Source organism: Filicampus tigris, chromosome 5 (assembly GCF_054856515.1).
Source record: "Filicampus tigris isolate MCC_2025a chromosome 5, RoL_Ftig_1.0, whole genome shotgun sequence".
NCBI lineage: Eukaryota > Metazoa > Chordata > Actinopteri > Syngnathiformes > Syngnathidae > Filicampus > Filicampus tigris.
Genome location: NC_141221.1, coordinates 11,293,058 through 11,314,678, shown reverse-complemented (window position 1 = coordinate 11,314,678; position 21,621 = coordinate 11,293,058). Strand labels below are relative to the sequence as shown.

The window sequence follows — 21,621 nt, the reverse complement described above, 5'->3', positions numbered from 1 at the left end:
AAGAAGAACGCAGCTAACTGCAAGTGGGAGAGGAAATAAGCCGACAATGAAATTAATTATTTTGTGTTTTCAGATCCCGCTCGGATAAAAACTACCCCCCCTGCTATTGAGAAACTGCACAAGGGGATTCTAAGTATTTCATCACAGACAGAAGAACGTATAGTAAATCTTTGTTTCCATTAACTAACTTTCATTTCGATGTACCAAGGTTAAATGGAGATGGTAGTCTGGAGAAAAAATAAGGACAGGAGAGAAGAGACATGTTACTGTATGTGCTGAGTCACCATGCAGCAGGGCCTTTTCTTCTTTGTTCGAAACAGAGGGGGAAAAGTAACAAAGTAGAAATACTTTGTTACCTGAAAAATTGACTTTATTACAGTTTCTGTTTTGCCGCTATATATTGGTCTGACAACTTTTCACCTTTACTATGTTAGAAAACCAATATTTATGAACACTAATTCTTTTTTTAACACAAGTATCTATATTTCTAGTTAAGTGCAAGTGTCAATACTTTTGAGACATCTGCTCTATAATAATTGTAAACCCTCTTTATCATTGCACGCCCTCAGGGGGAGAGGATATTCTGTATCCTTCCTTCTCATGGAGGTCATGTTTGTACCCGCTAACTTTATTTCTTATCTCTTTGGAAGTTAGTGGGATTAGGTAAAAAAATCAAATCAAATCAAAATGTATCATCTATCTTAATGATATGATGATAACATGCATTGGACTTGAGTAAAATGTATTTGATTACAGCTCCATTTGGATGGCGTAGCCATTGTGACAGAGTTAATGAAATCAAATTCTGTGAATTGACAATAGATGATAAAAGGAAATGAAAAGCACATGCCAAATACTAATTATTCACATTCATTATTAAGCCATTATTTTTACAATCAAAATTTATTCACACTAAGAAACATCATAGAGCTGCAAACAACAAAAATCGTATTGTAATAGGCAGTGGTGAGGGTAACAAGCTACATATATTGTTACATTTAAGATATAAATCAATTTTATCGTTTTAATAAACGATACAAATACGTTCTAATAGTAGTTTTAATGCAATACTACTAGCACCTGTTGTCTGATTCTGAGCCGTGATTGGTCGTTACCTGTGATGTCATTTTCAGTCGACAGAAGTGACAAAATGGCCGCCCCAGAGATGGCTAAAAATGGGTCTATTTTGCTGCTTTACTCATATTCCACAAATGCAATATTAATCAGAATGCCTTGTTTCAACTAGTGTGCCTGCATGGAATATAGTCTTGTAAAGAAATGTTTTGGGTTGACTTCCCTGTTAACTGTAAAACATTACTTCATGAATCAATTAGTGAATAGTTCAAATAGAGTTTGGTCCCCAGACTCCTGGCGCCACTTTGAGGTGTGTCCTCAGCTTCAGGGCTGATTTTTCACTGGCTGCTTTCACACTAACATGCTCATTGTTGTCAATAAGAATCAGATAAGTCAAGGTTTGTGAAAAGTGAATGTGAGAAGTTTTCGCCTCACAAACCTTTCTGTGCCAAATTCTTATTCCTCTTTGTTAAAAGAGGCCCTTCTTTGTGGAATCTGCATTTTCTCCCCATACTTGTCAATTTTCTCTGGGCAGCGGCATGCAAAGGTGGGTGGGGGGTTGGGGGGCAATGGGGCGCCAACCCCAGGCATCCACGGCACCCTTCACAGCGCCCCATAAAATTCAATGACATCAATGATGTTTCCTCATAAGAACTCGAGAAATTGCAATGTTCCCCATTGTAGCAAGTTGATGACATCTGCGAAGGTTAATCACCTTGTGTGCAGGTGTGGGTTGCCAACAGTTTTTTTTTTGTTGTTTTTTTTTTCACAAATATCCCCTTCTGTCACATTTGGCTGTGTCACGCGGTGTGCGGCAGGCCTTAGTATTTAACATGATTACAAGAATCGCAATACAACAATAACAACTGATTAATTCATTTCCCCTATCATTGATCAAGGAAGTTCCTTCAAGTTCCATACCTTGTCCAGTCCAGAGCTGAACAAAATCTACCTTTTCCAACAGGATCGGAAAGGGGTGCCGAGGCCAAGGAAGGACAGCCGTCTGACTGAGGCCTGCCCACAGGGGATGGTGGTCCAGCTGGATGAGAGCTTTCCGTGGCGCTTGTCCAGTTACATTGATGAATTGCAGCCCCTAAATCTCCCCTGACCATCTGCAGGCTCTAATGTTGGCCACTGGGGGTCCAGGAGGAGACGGATGAACCACAAAGATTATTCCGGGTTGAAGCCGCTTCAACTTGTTTTTCTTTCGCGACTACCACTGACTGTGGAGTTGAGATTGAATTTGGTGTTCGAAAAAAAAAAAAAAAAAAATGTCCTGGGGTGAATGTAAGACACAAAGCTCGCTTCCTGGCAGTGCGGTATTTTGACACACTCACAAACGCACACTCAGGATGCACTCGGAACAGCAGGGGGGAAAAGGGAAGGAAGCAAAGATTGCATATGGGAGGGGAAAAGTGCAGTATTGTGTTACTAATTGATTTTCCAAGTGCATTTCAAAGAAGGTTTGTTTTGCTATAACGCAAGAGGGAGGCGGTTGATAAGCTAATGATAAAAGACATATAAAATGGAAAAAGCTTTCAGTAGGCAGATGGCTGTTGGTCATGACAGATAGAGAGGATGTGATGAGAGGATTGCCACTTAGGCGCGCACACACATGCACGCACATGCCAAGGAGCGCGTTCAATTAATCCAGACTAATTCAGAAAAGATGTGCGACTCCTGCTCCTAATAATTAACCTAGCCCATCAGCGGTGCAATCAACAGCTCTCATCGCTACACTCTACACATACCTATTAACTTGGCTTGCTGGCGGCTGTACCAAACATTAGCGAGAAAGTGTGCGAAGCTGCCGGAATAAATGAACAACAGTTTGACACACTGAATGGTTAATGGATGCTCTCATTACCCCCGCAAAAAATCTGTTTCCTTCAAAGTTTACAGGGAGATATTTGTCACATGGCAAATAAACAATAACATAGCAAACATTATGAGCTACATAATCTGACCTCGTTATATTTAATGTACCATGTGTATATACGTCTACATATATAATGCTGTATTTTTGATGATTCCCTCGACAAAATATCCATCATCACTTCATGATGATGTTTTGTAAAATATATCCTTTTGTCATTTACTCTTGCGATTCCCACCGCCAATATGGTAAAGCCACCATATGCTAAAATGAACCCCTTACCCCAAAGAGACAAAAAAATAGCTTAAGTCAATCTTAATGTATATAAGATAATAAAAAAATAAGAGCATCCCCAGATCTCCAACTTTAGTGGTCCATATTAGTGGTGGACCAGCTAGGACATGTGCCGCGCCACTTCTTTACGTTAATTGGGTTTCCATGTTACAGAAATCCCATTAACATGATTAATATTATTACAATTAATATTATATTACAATTAATAATGAAAAAAAAACCACAATTGGACTATACATGTTTGTCACAGGACAGTGATGATATGTACATTTAGGTTGGGACTAGTTATCTAGTGTACTGTTATCTCATGCAGGGCATTATGGTTAAATCACCAAGTGTGAATTTTGTCTCTGCTTAACAAAGTCATTGCTATGTCAATATTAAATATTATATTGTACCATATGTTATTCTTCCAAGTTCCCCCGCGGACCTAAATAACTGATGCACAACCATAAGATGAAAAAAATATAAGCTTCAGAATCATTGCACAGAGCGACGTGGCTGAAATCGACTGAACTGGCACGCAGTTACTGAGATCTGCCACTAGTTTTCATGAGTGGCCCAACCTTGGCCACTGGTTTGGCTGCCAATAACAAATGAATATGATCTTTCACCTCAAAAAAAGCACAGCATATTTCCCATTGTGTAAGTGACACCCAGCCGGCTGTGATTTATACTTGTGCTTTAGCGGTTTGCAGAGGTGGGCATTCCGCCTAGCTGATGGACCAGTTTGTCTAACCGCTTATGTCGGATGCCCATTTTGCTGGCGATGAACAGGATTTTTTTTCTTTTTAAAAAGACGGATTAAGCATATGCGTAAGTGGATTTCGCCCATCTATGTAATCGTCTATAACCTGACATTGATTATTATTGTTTCGTTTGATGCAGGTAAGTTTTCTGCGTCATTTGTGTGTTTTACATCAGGCATGTTTTTGGTTAGCTAACGCGTCCTAATAGCATGCCGCGTGATGTCAGGGTCACACCATAGACTGTTGACAATAACAGAAGCGCGCTCTGCGGACGACTCCTGTTAGTGCTGTTTGTCTTCTGCCCGTTTATCTTAGGAAGAGAGCCGAGTAAACACTGCCGCTATGGAACATGCAGAAACAACTCCAGACACTATGACTGTCCACATATGAAGGATGTATTCTTTTTTCATTTCTTGAAGCCAAAAACTCAGAGGGATAAATGTGAATGATGGGTCAACTTGTGCGGACGCCCAAGTTTAGCGCCAGCAAGGTGAAGCCTTTTACCTTCATATGTAGTAAACATTTCGTTGGGGGCAATATGGTGTGACAGATGACAATCCAGCCGATCCCTTGCTTTTTGTTTGTGTTTTTTTGGCATGTGCATGTGAGGCTTTATAAACTCTTTGGGCAGAATGATGTAGGTACACAAAATTTGTTCGAATATGACGTGCTTTTTTTTTTTTGGTGTGGTCGGAATTAGACGGATAGATGGATAGACAGATCCAAATTTTACCGGTAGTTGGTCGCAGTTTGTAGTCGGAAACGCTAACGGAAGCCAGTTTAAAGTCATAGGCGGACTGCCCATAGGAGGGTACCATTTTTTTCCGGTCGGACAAAATGCCGGATAAGCGTATGGCGGAAGGGTACCCCGGTTTCTTAATGTTGATCCAATGCTTCCCCGTTCTTTGGGGTAATCCGGCCATTTGACTCTAAGTAGGCTTTTAATGGGCATCACGCCAGCATAATGGAAATAACCCTCATTTGCCTTTTAGTAGACATGCAGCGCACGCAGAGAGTGAAATGTGACTGGAGACCCTTGCAGGAACAGCGAATCAGGGCGGCTGAAAATACAGCAAGATAACCGTGAACTGTCGTCTAGAGGAGGTGGAGAAAATGTACACTGTATCTGAAATTGGATGTTTTTCCTTCCTGCCTTTATCCCAAAGAGAACGATCTTCTTTCCCAAGTAACTGTATTCCGTCAGCCTAATTTGAATCGTGCATTTCTTATATCATCCTTTACTCAAGGGGTGCAGAGCTGTGGGATTGGTGGGGAGGGGTTCATCCCAGGTTAGAAAAGAGGCTCTTGGCTACGCGTATGTTCTCAGTAATTAGGAAAGGTGCCAAAGTTTGGATTTAATATGGCCCTGGGTGAGTGTGCAAGAGCTTGTTAGGGAAGTCTTTAGTCCGGACCCTGAGGAGCATGTCAAGCATCGCTGTGTCAAAGGGCTCATCAGTCATTAGCACTGCGCTTTCTGCCACAGCGAGGTCTGCATTAGGCACAAAGAGGGTCGACAACATCATCTCACCTCAGCCTCAGATGGCAAATCATTCAAACAGACATCCTCAGAGGAAGAGTTCAAGAGCGGCGACCAGCTGCACTGGACCTCAGAGCAGGAAATTATTGCCGTGAAGCCAAGCCAACTGCGTGAGGATCTTTCGATGACAACATTTCGGAGTTTGAAGTGCGTGTGTGTGGTGGTTCGAGCGTACGGTTGAGATTGGCGGAGTCAGACAGAATTTAAATTCATTGTAAGCCCACTTGAAAATACTCCAGATCTTATGAGCATCTGCAGTCTGCTAACATTCACATCTGCCAAAGTGCTTCTGTTTCTTTTTGTCCGTCTTCAAAAGTTGAGTGTCGCCGGTTTACTGTAAATGTAAAAGTGGTCTTGTTTTGATTTTTGCACTTTCAACAAATATTCTTAAAGTAATCTACTCGTGTGCTTGTAGCCTATTTCTTTCTTCTCGTTCTTTTACATTTCTATACTCCTTTCATTACTGCACACAGGCACAGTGTATTGTGTTTCAGAGATGAAAAATAGTGGAACCTTCAAAGCCAAACAGCACCCAAACTCTTACAAGAGAGAGTTCAAACCAACATTTTCAGTAAAAACCTGGCTCAAACCAGCATCGAGAAAACAGCAAGTCTTGGGGGACTTCCGTGTAGTCAGCTGCTTTTTCTAGGGCTTTTTTTGTGACAATACAGTACATGCATCGTAATCTATAATGAACTCAACTGAACATACTTTTCATATGCAGTCTGCTGTCAAATACACATTTCTTATTGTGTGCGATCGGTGGCTGTTTCTGGTATGTTCAGTATGTTCGGCCGGACAGGGTGGCACCGCTACTATCGCCTCCCAAAATACTATGTGAAATGGTTTTGTATTTGCATTATGACAAGTAAATCATTGATGTTTGTATGGGGAGATATCGAGGTCTTCAAGGACTTTGCTATTGAAGAGGTTATCGTTATCAAGGAAGTGTGACATCTTTGTTTGAAGAGCTCGGTAGAAAGTGGCTAACCAGTAATGGAGATCTTGTTATTGTTTAAACTACCGATCATTTCAAGCTGCGACGTTCTCTACTTTGTCGGTTCAAATGAACAAACATTACATCAGAGTAAGAGTAATTCTAACTAGAAACATGTGGTGGTATTGTGCATTTCTACTGAAAATCCGACGGTTAACTACTTGTTTTAATTTAAATTGGCCCTCTGTTTTACTGTTTATAGTGATGAGAGGGGGGAAATCTCGCAGGGGGAGCCATTCAAGTTAGGACTGCCACCATGCGTGAACCCACCACAATATAGACTACTGCCTTGTCACACTGCACCTTTCTTGTGTGAAATGCTTGGATGAGTTGCTTTCCTTTATGCCCCATTAGATGTTTGACATAACATAGTCCACTGCCGTGTCATACAAAACACGTAAGAAGAGAACAACAACACAACACAACAAAGTAGAGAGCCCAGCCACCACTTCAAACTGAATATTACAAATAACAGGTCTAGCTCAAGTAAACTTCAAAAAGCAAAGGCTGGTGCTCAGGTTGGAAGTAATTCCACAGTCCACACACACACACACGCACACAAAAAATGAAGCATATGAATGCACACAAGCTTGACAATTTGCAAAGCCAATCACACACAGCCTAACACACGCAGATACCCTTCGAGATCTAATGACGAGAAAGTCACGTTTGCCGCGTGTCTCAAAATGTTTCTGTTTGCCTAAGTAATGATAATTGTAAAGAGGGCAATGTGGAAATGTCAAACATTTCAACAGCATGGCACACACGGCCGTTACGCTGCTGCTTTCCTCCCACCAGCCATAGATAGCTGTGGGTATTTAATTGGATAGGAGGCACACTGAGCTGAGATGAGACGCTTAGTAGCGAGGGTTAGTGACTCGCACTCAAAGATGTTCAACTTAATTCCTGGAGCGACCTCACTAGTCATCATTCTAAGCTACCCTCTGCCCCTAATAAGTTCATTAGCTCAGCATTGGGTCAAAAGACCACAATGCATTTCTTGTGCAGCATATCAACAATTGTACTTAATGACTTAACTGTGCAAGCTGTACGGAATTCGCCATTCATTTAGGCTTTTGTGGGGTTCTGATGTAACAGCAAAGTCATGCATTGATGATCGAAAACAATTTAATTGCTCGCATAATTACAGTATTTGGATGGCTGTTTTCCTGCCCACGCATCAACGTATTGGAGAACAATGGGAGGTTCCACTAAAGGTATAAAACTACATATTTTCCACAGTAAAACATTAGTGTATTTTTGTAGACAGCTCTTCTGCAAAATAGCAGAAATGCGGGTCGATCCTGTTTTTCGTATCCAATAAGAAATATTAATCTGAGGTTTTTTTTTGTTTTTGCTACAACTTTTTCTGATAAAGATCACCAAAAGCCTGATAGTCAAATGTCTCCGAATGATTGTCCTGAGCAGTTATTCTGTAGTATGGGGTAGGGGTTGAACAGATTAGTCAAGCAGTCAACTTTACTACGTTGCATCAACATTTTAATGCTTAAAGTCGACTAATCACTCATCATGTGTTGTTGGCATCATCCAATTAGGCAATTTACAGTGGACTTTTAACTCGCCCATCCATTGCTGTCGTTGGACTTTAAAGCTCTTTGGAGCAGCGAAATGTCCGGCTAACAAGGTGACAGACTACAACATAAACTTGTCGTGGATGAGGAAAACAGTTAGCCTTGCTGGCTTGGGCTATTTCAATGCTATGCTAGTCTTAAAAGAATCATAGCAGCGGGAGCGGGACCCCGTGAAGAACAGCGAGGAATGCGAACAACACAGCAAGGTGAAGTCACAATGCTAATATGTCCAATAGTGCAAAGACAACAACTGCGCTAAAAAGAACTTTATCCATTATAGAAATTGGATGAAGCAAACACTTTACCACACAAAGCGACACTTGGCCTTGCTTCTTCTATTACTTGGTCTGCCACACAGAGGAAGAACAGTAAGCGCCCATGGATTTTTTTTTTCTTTGTGTGGCTTCTCTCACATGTAAGATCTTAAAATCTGTACGTGTGAGAGCAGAGATGGGCACTTTACCCTATTTTGCCAGTCCGTCTTCCATCTGTGACCTGGGTACCCTTCCGTCATTGATCCTTCCTCATTCTTAAAAATAATCGTCCGCCAGGCCCATCTTTCCTTGTCCTTTTAAAGTGCTTCGGGTCCTTATTTCTGCCCACGGCCCACCACCAAAAAACCCCAACAACACGTCCTTTGGTACTTTGGCACGATTACAGAGATGGACAAATATCCACTTCCGTCCTTTTAAAAAAAAAAATCTCGTCCTCCGTACCCAAAATGGGTTCAGTCCCTGGGATGGAATGCCCATCTTTGTGTAATAGTGTATAGATACCACACTTTAGAGAAGCTGAGAGGTTCAAGGAGCTTTTTTTTTTTTCATTGATGGATCTTTGATACTGGAGTTACTCCACCACAATCCATTTGTAGTCCACCTCTGCAGTACAACTCCACTAGGATGCAAACTAACCAACCAAACTTATCGAGGCAGATATGATGTTATATGTAGCCTTTATTGCCAAACCACAAAATGATATGAATGCATCAAAGAATCAGCGGAGCAGCAGAAAAAAGCGTAGATGATTCATCTTCAGAAGTAACTAAACTCAGTGGGGCGAGACGCTGTCTGCCAACGCCACGTGTGAGACCGTAAATAAGACAAATGTTCCTTCCTATCGCACTCCCGCGGTTCATCTTTTTGACTTTGTCTACATGTGGATGCAATGGCATTCAGGAAATGAGGAAAATATGTACAGTATTGGGCATGAGTGTGTCTCCACTTTCACGGTTCAGAATTTGATTAGCAGCCTATTTTTGTAGTTCTGTGAGACAAGGACTTCTTAATGGTGAATCTATTTATGTCTGTCTGTCTGTCTGTGTATATATGTGTGTGTATATGTATGTATACGAATATGTATACATACATGTATGTATATGAATGTGTGTACACACACACACACACAGGTGGGCATTTTAATACATTTTGAATTTTGCCGGTCCGTCATCCATCAGCAGCCTGGGGACCCGTCCGTCATTCGTCAGTCCATCATTTTTTTTTCAAGAAGCCGAACCGAACTGTCAGTTGGTCAGTCCATCAGAAGTCCGTCGGTCTGTCAGTCCATCCCCCAACCCCACGGCACCACCAAAAAACACGTCCGCAAAAAAGACATCCATCAGTGACGGACTGAGAGGTCCGTCGGTACTTGCTCTTAGTGCTTAGTCCGTCACTTTTAAAAAGTGCCCCGTCATTCGTTAGTCAGCTAAACGTGTGCCTGTCAGTGACATCCTGACAGACCAGTCCAAGTCTCACATTGTGATTGTTTGAAAAAAGTTTTGACACTGACATTTTCCAACTTTTGGGGCATTGGCTTTGAAAGTTTCAATGCACTCATGCATGAAATATATAAATTTATACCTCTCAAGGCAGACTGCGCCAATCAAAAATGAGCGTTATTGTTATTTCAAAGGCAGAATTTTGGTGGCAGAACTATGTGGGGTTGTGGTTGGCACATATGCCACGGTCGAGAGGTTCTGGGTTCGAATCAGTTCGAGCCCTCCTTGTGTGGCGTTTGTACGTTCTCCCCGTCTTTGCACTGATTTTCTTCTTCGTTGATGTCATTGAACTCTCTCAATAGTCCATTGTGTATCCCGCCTCTCGCCCAATCAGTATAGAAAATAAATGGATGTTTACTGTAGCTACAATCTGCTTCACAGACTACACTTTAACAATGGTAGCAACGGTATAAAGATGGATATTTAGAATAATGTTGGCTTGTTGGCCAACACAGGAAATCATAAAACATTGAAGATCTTGTGAATTGTGTTGCTGTCAAAGACATTTCATACACCCTCTAATTTGTTACATCCTTGGCATCCGTCATACAAGTGGTCATCAATTGGGTGATACTAGCGCCTGTGAAATGATGATGGGGAGATTAAGCTGTCACATCTCTTTCTCTCAATCACTCTCATACACTTGCTCAGCTGCTGGTCGCTGAATGGAGACACATTCAGCTTTTAGTGCATGTTATACTTTTCCCTGTAAAATTCTAAACCATGCTTTTAGTGTTTTGAGGGGCAGCAGTGTTCAAGGCGCTGCACAAAGCGCTTCTAAGACTGTTGATGAAAGAAAGACCTGTCAGATTGGTCACTCTGGAGTTGTCTCATGAAAAGGACGGAGATGCGAGAACACGTGTAAGACCATTTAACTTCATTGCAACATATAAGATCAGTTTGTATCAATTTGGACTATTGTACAAATAAACCTTTTTATTATGTTTGAGTTAGAATTGAACTGCAGGGGCTCTCGTTGCTCTATGCAAAGCCTCGCGGTCATGCGCGCCAAAACGATGTAAAATCCTGCTGAACTGCCCTTCAAAAATCACCAAAACCCATGGCTATGCCATGCTCAGTGGCTCGAAATTTAACTCTTTGAAGTCAGCTTCACTCACTTCACTTCACTTCAACTTCACTTCACTTCACACACAGCGACACGGGAAAACGCGACCGAATGAACGCGGAAAAAATAGCTGGTCGCTCACACCCACACACTAGGCAATTGAACCGCGCACACATACCAACTCGCTGCAATGGAAAATCTGCGACCTTATCGGAAAAGATGCACAAGTATTATTTTCGATTGAACCACAACACGGCACAAATGTCAAGGAAGAAACTGATCGCCCTGGCCCACAGTTGATATCATAATAAAGCCAAGAGAGAAGACTGACGATAAATGAAGGAGCGAGCGTGGGTACAACCAAGAAAACAACTTGTTTGTTGTGAAAGCTCATGTGACACGACATGCCATTGTTGATTGGCCATTAAATCCGCAATGTTAAATTACCCATCGTTTACTCCCGAAAACGAGTTGGCGGATTCCACACGCTGCGTCACAGTTCAGTCATGTTCGGCAGGTGTGTCGGTGATGAATATACCCACAAAAAAAAGTCTCAGGGACCTAAGTCCAAATATACACAGGTAGTATGACAGTTTCCCATGAAGTGGCAATTTTAGGGACATTTTGGACATGTTACTTCAAGACTGAATTTGTCCTTCAGAGTTTTTTCCAATTGATGCCAAATTTGAACCACATATATTAGATGGGCAACTCAAAATTGCGAAAGATGTGAGTTTTTGTCACAGTGTGGGCAAAGTAGGCAGGTCCAAGCTGGACTAATTCTCATGTCCTTTTACAAGCAGAAATATATGAATTAGAAACCTAAAATAATAGGTGCTGTGTAGTAATAACAGCACCTTTCCTCCCCCTCATTAAATCCTACTAAATTCTGTAAGAAGTGTATGCATGATCAGTCGCGCTTTGTGAGAGACATGCAGAATGTACAATGCAGTATGTCCTTTCTTCTTTTATTAGAGTTGGCCTTATGCACATACTTCAGATGGAAAAAAAAATTAATTAGGCAGTCAAAGTAGTTGCTGTATTACATGTCGTGCACATGCAAAATAGTGCACACTGGTGTCCGGCTTCATCAAATCAAACGGCGCTCAGAAAAGAACAAGCATTTATTTAGGTCAAGAAAACATTAAAAAAAATAGTGGCACTGAATAGAATTTTGCGTTAATTAGTTAATTTTTTCTGAAGTCGGGATGCCAGTTGACAACATATCAACTTGCCATAATTAGCAATTAAATGTATTTAGGGAAATATCAAATAGAGTGGAAGTAACGGGAATGTGATTGCTTCAAACCCAGCTTGTGGTTCAAATGATGAGGCACTGATTTATTAACATATAATGACTTAGTTCCAACTGATTGCAATGCCTGTAACTCTGTTGAAAATGTCTTTAACTTGTCAATTAATCTGTGCATTTATGTGCGCATGACACAGAGCAAAAACCACCGTGCAGTCTTGCGGCAGTCACAATTTGCAATTACACAGGACGGATATGAAGACGAAAGGGCTACTTATTTAAATTCTAAAAATTTGTGAACTGCAGCGGCAGAACGGCCGACAACAAGGGCATTTTTGTCATGTTTAGGATCTAGTAAACATTTGCTGATCATTTGTCAGCTGGCTACCTCGAATGGCTCCTTAGTGTAATAAAAGAAACTAACATGATAAAGAATGCGGCTCTGAAAAAAAAAATGAGACCACTGAAAAACTCAGTTTGTGCCAACAAGTCTTCATTGAGATGCAAATAAAATAAAGGTTTTGTCATTTAAATGTCGATGCAAGCAGCATTGGCCCCAAAGTCCATCTGTGATTTTAAATGTCCTCTTATTTTACTTTTGCTTAATTGTTTAATCTTGAAGTGGTTTCTTTAGGTTTTTTTTCTAGAGCTATAGAGTATCATTGCTAAAGCCCTGTATAATAGGGAATTGCTTTGTGAACCATCCTAGAACAGCATAACAGTATTTGGCCATGCAATTATGCGCTACATGCTTTTCTCTTAACAAAATCGAAAAATGGCTTAAATTTCAAACAATTTTTCCAATTAGATTTTTTTTTTTTTTTTCAAAAGCAAGCAAAAGATGATATCATATTTAATATTTCATAAGAGAACAACAGAAGCAACTAATCCATAGTTATCGCTGTATCTCGTACATTTCATGTTTTGAAATCAGTTCCAGCAGCAAACGAGGATCGCACAAAGATGATGTTATTAAAGCCTTGCTTTTAAATTTGATATTTATTTAGTTATATCATCATAATTCAAAGTTTCAAATTTGCCGGATTTAGACTTTTGTGCCTCGGGCCCCATTATGTTTATAAACCAAGGTTATAGTAAAATGAACTATGAGGGGCTCCTTTCGTGATGGTTTTTGTACTCACGTTGCAAATTGGTGCAAGCGGTTCAGATAATGGATGGATGGATTTTTAGGTGTGAAGTGTTGACAGTACATGGAGGAGATTCACATTATGTTAAAATGTCGAACTCGTCATGATGGTCCACTGCACGTAGAAAAGCTATCTGATTTTAAAGCCAAAGTTGTAATTCGCTTTGTTTGATGTTTAGTTTGACTGTGAACTCCAACTGGAAGTGGTAATAAACAACTTGAAGCCTTTTGAAGAATTTTCCACTATCTGACAAACTGCTGCTTGTTGCAAAGTGAGTTGAGCTATGTCACGTCTCAAATTTCTGCTCTCAAGTCAGAGCAAAACATCAGCAGAAGTCCTCTTATCTCGAAAAACCCATTGGTCGGTACAATCGTATCTTAAGGCACTACTGTATTTTAAAAAATGACAAATCTGTGTAACACTGAGTCAAAAATGTAATGAAATGACATTTCAAAATGCTATAGGTATTTTTAACAGTTGAAAAATAACGACATGCATGAAGGCACATTTTTTTCAAAATCAAATAATCCATAAGCCATTTCATTTTTAAGGGTAATGAGTTTGAAATTATAAGTGTTTCAAACTCACTTTGGGGTATAGTTACAATAGTTCGCAAACAACATGGACAAGAAGTCTTTGTTTATCATACCATCCACAGTCATTGTTCTGATATAAAATGCACACATAAATCAGTCTTGCACACACACACTCAGAATAAAGCCGGAGCAAACCTAAGTAGAAAGCACCATCTAGAATTGTGAAGAATTAAAAGAATTTTGTGTCATTATGCTTTTTTTATGATTTGAATGAATGATTCATTGATCACAGAATGCAAAATGATGTTGATCGTTGGTGATAATTGGCCACTCCGACTGGCTGCTAGCGAGTGAATCAGTGCATGTGATACATGTAGACTTGTGCCAAGTACACAAAAGGAAAGCCACTGCAAAGAAAATGGCATTATCTATTAAATTAAGATCATCAAAACATTGCTTTTTACTTGGATTTGTGGATTATGAGTGTAATGGGCATCGTTCTGGATATGTGTGCATTTTATTTCATGATGCCCTCACTGTGGATGGCATGATAAAGAATGGTGCAACGCAAGATCATTATTTTATGTGTATTATTTCATTCAGTATTCCCTTCCTTTTTGATACATTTTTGTTTGATGGTGTCCCATGAGTTTTTTTTTGTGATGTAAAAATGGGTGCTGTGTCTTAATAAAATTGGGAAATGCTGCTAGAGTATATCGGGCACTCCGTAGAGTAGTGGATTGGGAGTGATGCGGAACACAGCCAAGGTCTCAACAAGGATGCGTTTGTCAGTCCACACATCCAGTAAAGGGTCAGCTGCAATCATTCTAGGCTAGTGATGAAGTCATCCGTGGGCATGTTGCAGCTAATGCAGATGAAGTCATTGAGGGCGACTAGTGTTCTTGTTCGGGAGACGGACCCTGCAGCTTCAAGTGACTCATTGTCTGAGTGCATGTGAAAATAAGTGGTGACAATATAAGAGTAAGACAGGTCTAAGTAGAACAGATTTAAGTAATACCTGCGGCATGGCTTTAAAAACATTGCCTTGAACATTCCTGCAGCGCGGTAGTTTTATAGAATAAAATGTAACAAATGAAAAAAAAATAAAACACAAATATTCATTTTAGTCAAACAAAATCTGGTGGTCTTTTAATTCTTTCCGGGGTTGTATGTCTGTAATTTGGTTTAAGATATCATTTTGTCGATCAGCAACGATTTGTAAGCTTTCTCTTAACATATAGCTACATAAGCTAACCAAAACAGCCCTGCAATTGGCTGCCACTCAGTCCAGGGTGGACCACGGCTCTCGCCACAAGTCAGCTTGGGAAGGCATCAGCTTATTCGTGGCCCTAGTTAGATTAAGTGCTATTCAAAACCGATGGATGGATGGATGGCAAACAAAATATTAAAAGCACCTGACAGGACACAGTTTATCTTGTATGCTATGGGCTTCATATGCAAATACAGTATTTACCAACACAAACCTAAATAATAATGTCAAACATATACTGGTAATTGAATATCTGTTTTCCTGTGGATTTCTTTCAGGGCCCCAATCAATTACTCCGTGAGCTCAGAAATGATAAATAATGAGCCGAGCTGGCAGCGTAACAAATTCCGGTGAGCAAATCCGATATTTCACCTTAGGGAAAATGAAGGAAAACAGCTGAATCAAAATGGCTGGGTTAATGTCTCCCCTGTTACATCTTAATCAACCAAGTACACTGTAGCATATGCTTTGTTTTGAACTTGAGGGGCTAGAAATTGGCATGCCATTATCACACATTTGGCTGCGATTGACATAATGCCAACTTCTACTTTGACTATCAATCATCAGGGCAGATGACGTCACACCTTTGTAGACACTCTCAGTACTTTGTTTTTTCATTCAGAACTAATACAAGTCCAACACAGAATTATAATGAAAGATCCTTGAAGGAAATTTCCTCACCAAATGGTATAAGTGGAACCTCCACAGTCAGAATAATCCATTCAAGACAGTGTTCAACTTCTGATCATTTTTTCAGAATTGAAATGATTTTTCCAGTCAAAATAAAGAAAAATTAAATGATCAGTTAAAATGGTCATGGTTAAATTAGCCAGTCATGGCTTCGTGCATGAACCTTTCATTTGCAGTCTGGACAGTGGCGGCTGGTCAATAGAGGGCCTAGAGTGCCACCTCCACTGGCTAAAATCACATTCCTTTCCTAGATGACTAAACAATTAAACAAGTAAATTCTTCAAGTTCCTCACCCGTGACAAAAATTCAAATACAATAGCATACTAGGCAAGTGTGTTCCTCCAAAATGAGTCAGAGGTTTTCAATAAAAATGTACACCACACAAGTTAAATGAAAAAAATATACCTAAATAAATGTCTGAAAACAAACAGTTCTTAATGATTAAATGCAAATGTATTATACTTCAAGATAAATACAACTGGATGTAATTTAGAAATGCACTGTACTGAATTCAAAGAACATTGAAGCGACTGAAACATTACGCACAGTTTGACCATTTAATTCAGTGACTCTTTCACATACCAGTAGAGGGAGCCATACTTAGAGGATAACTGCTTTAGAATGCTCATTGTGTTGAAAGCTCACAAGAGTGTCTGAAATTTGCATGACGATCGTTTGACCTCAGAATTTTTGTGAGACTTTTAAGGTCTGTTTTCTCCCCAAATTTGGGTTGTACGCCAAATTGTACAACTTTAAGGACCATCGAGTCTGTGTTCCCTTCATGTCCCCTAATTCCAAAATAATGCCTACACTACTATAGCTATTCCAATCATCTTTCTTCCTTCATTTTGTCACGCGAACATTTAATGCGAGACCAAGTGATGCACCGCTGATTCCAAGCTAAGGGGATTATGCAAAAAGCGTGCCTTTGTGGTACATCCCTACAAAGCGAGAAACAAGCAAGGAAAAAATATGCTGTCTTTAGTGTTTCTAGATTGCTTTTGGCAAAAAACAACAGGGGTGTAAAAGTAAAAGAACATCCTCTGGTAATGTCTTGACAAAAGAGGATGAGAGAAAACCACTGAATGTGTGGATCTGTAGCGTGCATGGCTGCTGTGGGCAGACATTTGCTCAACCTATCGAACAGCAGCATCAACCCATGCGGTTTTGTTTGAAAGTAAGATCCGCATTGATTAGTGGCACCGTGGTGGTAATAACCGGTGAATTAAATCATTAGCTCTATGGCGCTTGCTGAGCCCAAGCTGTTTAATTAGTAAAGAGGAAATCAAACACAAAGCAGAATCAATATGTTGTAGGCTTACTCTCTAGTTTACCTCACATGCTACAAGACACGCCAGCAAGATAAGCACCGAACAACAAAACGGCTGACCTCACAGACCCTTTGGACCACACTTTCATCCCAAAGGAATTTACATGCACAAAATTAACCAATCAGCTGTGTGGCTGGAACCACTAGCAAGGAGCATAAAGCAATTCATAGATGAGTTTGGTGTGGAGGAATGTTCTACCTTTGACATCTTGATTATAATAAAATAAATACTGTACTTTCACAAGTATTTTATTAAAAGGCATTGCATTTGAGTTCAGTAAAAATAGTTCTTCAATAAATATTTCTAAACAAATTCTAAAAGATTAAATGAAAATCTATTTAAAGCGGAAATCAACCCTAACACATTTTTTTCAAGAATACGTTCCTAGGAGGCTCACTAGTTGAACTAGCGTCCAATGCCAGTTACCTGAAGAGATGGAGGCCAAGCGGAATGCATCCTGGTGCCGGCCGGGTGCTACAGGTTCATATGGGGACGAGTCATCCATGTCTCCGTCTGAAAGGACAGAACGAATCTTTACAGCACTTCATTGAAGCCATTTATAATCCTGTATGAAATCTTTATGAAGGGACATTTATCCTTGAATTCCCACAAAAGAGCGTGTCTGACTAAAAGGTTATTGCATTATATACATGTTTTTGTTTAAAAAAAATAAACATTTAAATATTCACAGTCATGTATCTTTCTTTTGGATCTCGTGGTTTAATGTAGGTGTGCGACATAAGTGGCAGCACATTTTCTTTGCTTATAAGATAGATGCTCTTTAGAAAAGAACAAAAAAAAAAAGAATTCAAAGAATCTAATTAGCACCGCGAAGAGCCTCCTCTCTCCTCTGTGTCGTTCCTAATCCCGCATTTAACATTCACAACCATTCAGTGTGTCTGAGAACCTGCCAGTGAGCAATAGTTTTGCATTGGAATACTGATAAAACTATTAAAGCTCGGAACTTTAATGAATGGGCAAATGAAGCAGCAAATGGTTGAGGTTATGTGGACACATCACATCACCAAGCAAGGAAGAGGCACTGTGGACGAGACCGTTGCCCGTCCCTCGATCAAGAGGAGCCACGGTTAGCTTAAAAGCTAGCTGATGGCTAGCGCCTCTGTTCGTGGCATGGGAAGTCCCCCAATGACTCAGTAGAATAAATTCCAGCCACGAGAGGCTTTAAGCTGCTCGACTTTTTCAAACATGGAGGGATTTAGCTGGAAAAATGACGCTTGATGTAGTGGGATTTGATTGACAGTTGAGTGGGGCGTGGTCTCAGCGTAGTCACTGGACATGCCCATAGAGTTTCAGAGCAGAGAAAATGGCTTGACTTTTTATGAACAGCACTCTTCTTAGTGGTGAGTTGAATTTATAAGACATTTATTTTGACTTTACAGAGATTTTAGAAGAACCCCTCTAAAAATGTCCAAGCTTGACCAAAAAATGGCTACTATCACTCCACAATGGCATATTTCCTGTTTGTTTTACTCCATGGGTTCCAATATATTTTTTGTTTGTCTTAATGACACGTATGACAAATTACATGCACAATCAGTTTCGGGAGATATTTGTTTTTAGGGCGGCAAAAATGAATCAATAAAATCGCTAATCGATCATTCAAAATGTTCGCAACGGACTTTATTATCGATTCCATACGGTCAGTTATCCACTTCATTGCTATGTAGTGTGCCTGCTCTCATGAATGATTTGCATCTCTAAACCAATAAAATGACTGAATTTGGATGATGTAAGCACTGCTGGCTAATGATTGGATTCCGATTGACTAATCACAATCAAGTCCTGACATTTTCAAAGTACGCAGTGTGCACTGAGATACATATGACTGAAGAGCTATTGCTGCACTTTATCCAAAGGCAAGTACTCATTTTAAATGAAAAAAAAACATTTATGCTCAAGCTAGCCAAATAATATAAATATAAAGTGTTACAAGTGACAATATTCAAAGTTATTTTGAAAATACAAGCACGGAATTAACTTAAAATCTTGATGTGGCAGTTGAGACTGAGCAGACAGACTGTGGTGACAGGATGGCTTTTTTTTTAAACCATATAATGTATAGCATACATTTGTATTGTTTTGTCTGTTAATTTCAGATCAACTTTTCCTTTCTTTTTTTTTTTTTTTTTTTTTTTAACCATAAGGTTTTACTTCCAGAGCTCTGGTATGTTCTTGCAGCAGTCACTTTTTCTGAACTGCCAATTTGAAGTAATGTCCATTTTTTTTTTTTTTTAATTAAGTGATGGAAATTAAAATAAAAAAAAAAGTTTAAATTCGATTAATTGAAAAAATAATCAACAGATTAATCAGTTATTATAATCATTAGTTGCAGCCCTATTTGTTTTTAATTTTCCAGAAGGTGAAGCAAGGCGTGTTTTGTCTCCATGAAATAGGCTGTCTCAATGTAAATTGACAGCATTGTTTATTTTACTGCATGATTTTGTGCGTTTGAGGACTACAAGTAGTGCTGCCAGCACAAACAATCAGAGAAGCAATCAGTTGATACAGAATATACATATTTTTTTGTTATTCCAGCATTTTACTTTTGTATGTCACCTGTGAGAATGCCTAATCAACCAATCAGTAAGCAGAATTGAAGGCAATGATGGCATCAGCCATGTGTTGATATTTCACAAAAACAGGAGATGTAAAAGTCAAATATAATCATTAAAAATCAGATGAAAAGCAAATGAAACCCCATACATTGGCGCGCTATAAAAGAACATTCCCCCCCCCAAAATGTGTGTCCAGAGGGGAAAGAAAACAAATCTTTGGCATGTGTACGTCTGTATAAAGTCATTGCTTCGTGTGAAGCTCTCTGCCCCCTTTCCATCAATATTGACAATCATAACAAGATAGAGAAGCTCTCATGGAGCCTCTGGCAGCTGAGCACAGTGTGAGAACGCTAAGTGTGTGTGCGTGTGTGTAGAGAGAGGAAGAAATGGAAGTGAAAATGTAATCCTCTAATCCTCAAAGTTTGGAGTGTATGCACTTTTCTTGTTTTCTCCTTTTTGTTTGTACATGCTGATCAAATTATATATCTGAGCGTGTTTGGAAGCGTATGTTGGCCGCCTTGCTTCCTGCCTGCCTGCCTGCTTGCTGGAGACATGGCGACATCCCACAGTGTGTTTAATTACACTTGCATTCTAAAGTTGTGCTACTTGGGAAGCTTTTCAAGAGTTCCAGAATTCACACTCATATGGCAAACGTTTACCATCATTCCGTGGCAAATGTCTCAAGAGCGGATGCAGCTATTGTGCATTGCATTAAAAGCATGAACAGTCCCCAGTGTGCACGGCAATATGCTTCTTGTATTAAATCCAGAATATGCTGTAATGCACTTAACAATCTGGAACAAAGGCTCTATATCATTCGTCAACATTCACTCATGCTACAATTGAAAGCCATCGCCAAAGATGGGCAGAGTAACAAAAAATTGCACTCAAGAAAGAGTACTGTTAGTTTAGAATATGGCAAAGTAAATAAAAGAAGACATCCAAATAATGATTTCCTCCATTGTTTTTTCTGCCGTGCTCCATGTCATGTAGTCACTTTGAAAATGTTGCTTATTTGTGAGACAGCTGAGACCTATTTGTGCGGTCATGTGACTGCTTGCCTCTATTTGATTGGTGATGTGAGTCAAAAGTCGTTAGTGGTTACATTGGTCCAGTGACATGAAGGCATGTGACGGCACTTGAGGCAGAAGTCTCACTGACAAAACAATAAACAGCTCAAGTAAGCAACAATATAGATGCATACAAATAAAAGTAGTAAAGTGGAGTGTACTACAATAATGGCGTAAAAGTACTGTTTTTCCTAAACAAAAATACTCAAGTCAGAGTAAAAAGTGTGTCGCGTTAAAACTTCTCTGAAAAGTTCAATACATCCCAAAAAGTACCTATCGTAACAAAATAAATCTAGCTAATGTGTGAATTTGAACGCAGATAGGATGTCTGCATGGCCGGACCACCCAAAAAGGGGGCTACCACTCTAATCAATCAATTTTCCAGCCAATCACAGGACACATAAGAGACAAAAATTCACACTCAACTTTTTTTTTTTTTTTTGCAACAAGCATGCCCACACACAACACAGAGCTGGAGGTATGGAGTGCAGTGAACATATGCTTAAGAGACACTATGGACATACAATTAACAGGGATAAACAGAAAGATGGAGAGAGACTAAAAACAATGTTAATAAAGGTGCACAGATGTACTTATAGCAATTATATAGACATATTATTATTTATAGTCATGGTGGAGAGTTGGGGGCTGTGAAATATTTTCTTTGTTCTAGTGGGGTGTAACAGAAAGTAAATGAGAAGCACTCAGAAGCATGCTTTGCTTCTTGTTCCCGTACACATTTGTAAATTCCTGATTAACAGTTATTTTTTTCAAATATTAATTATTTTT

The 21,621-nt window shown here is 39.7% G+C and overlaps 1 protein-coding gene across 1 annotated transcript in view; it reads right to left on the bottom strand.

Annotated features, from left to right (window-relative positions):
• LOC147147268 (GDNF family receptor alpha-2-like) overlaps positions 1 to 21,621 on the bottom strand; it is a 69,462-nt gene that overhangs the window by 35,770 nt on the left and 12,071 nt on the right. The window contains exon 3 of the mRNA XM_086030689.1: positions 17,613 to 17,699. Coding sequence (XP_085886815.1) covers positions 17,613 to 17,699 — 87 coding nt within the window. The remainder of the gene's footprint in view (positions 1 to 17,612; positions 17,700 to 21,621) is intronic.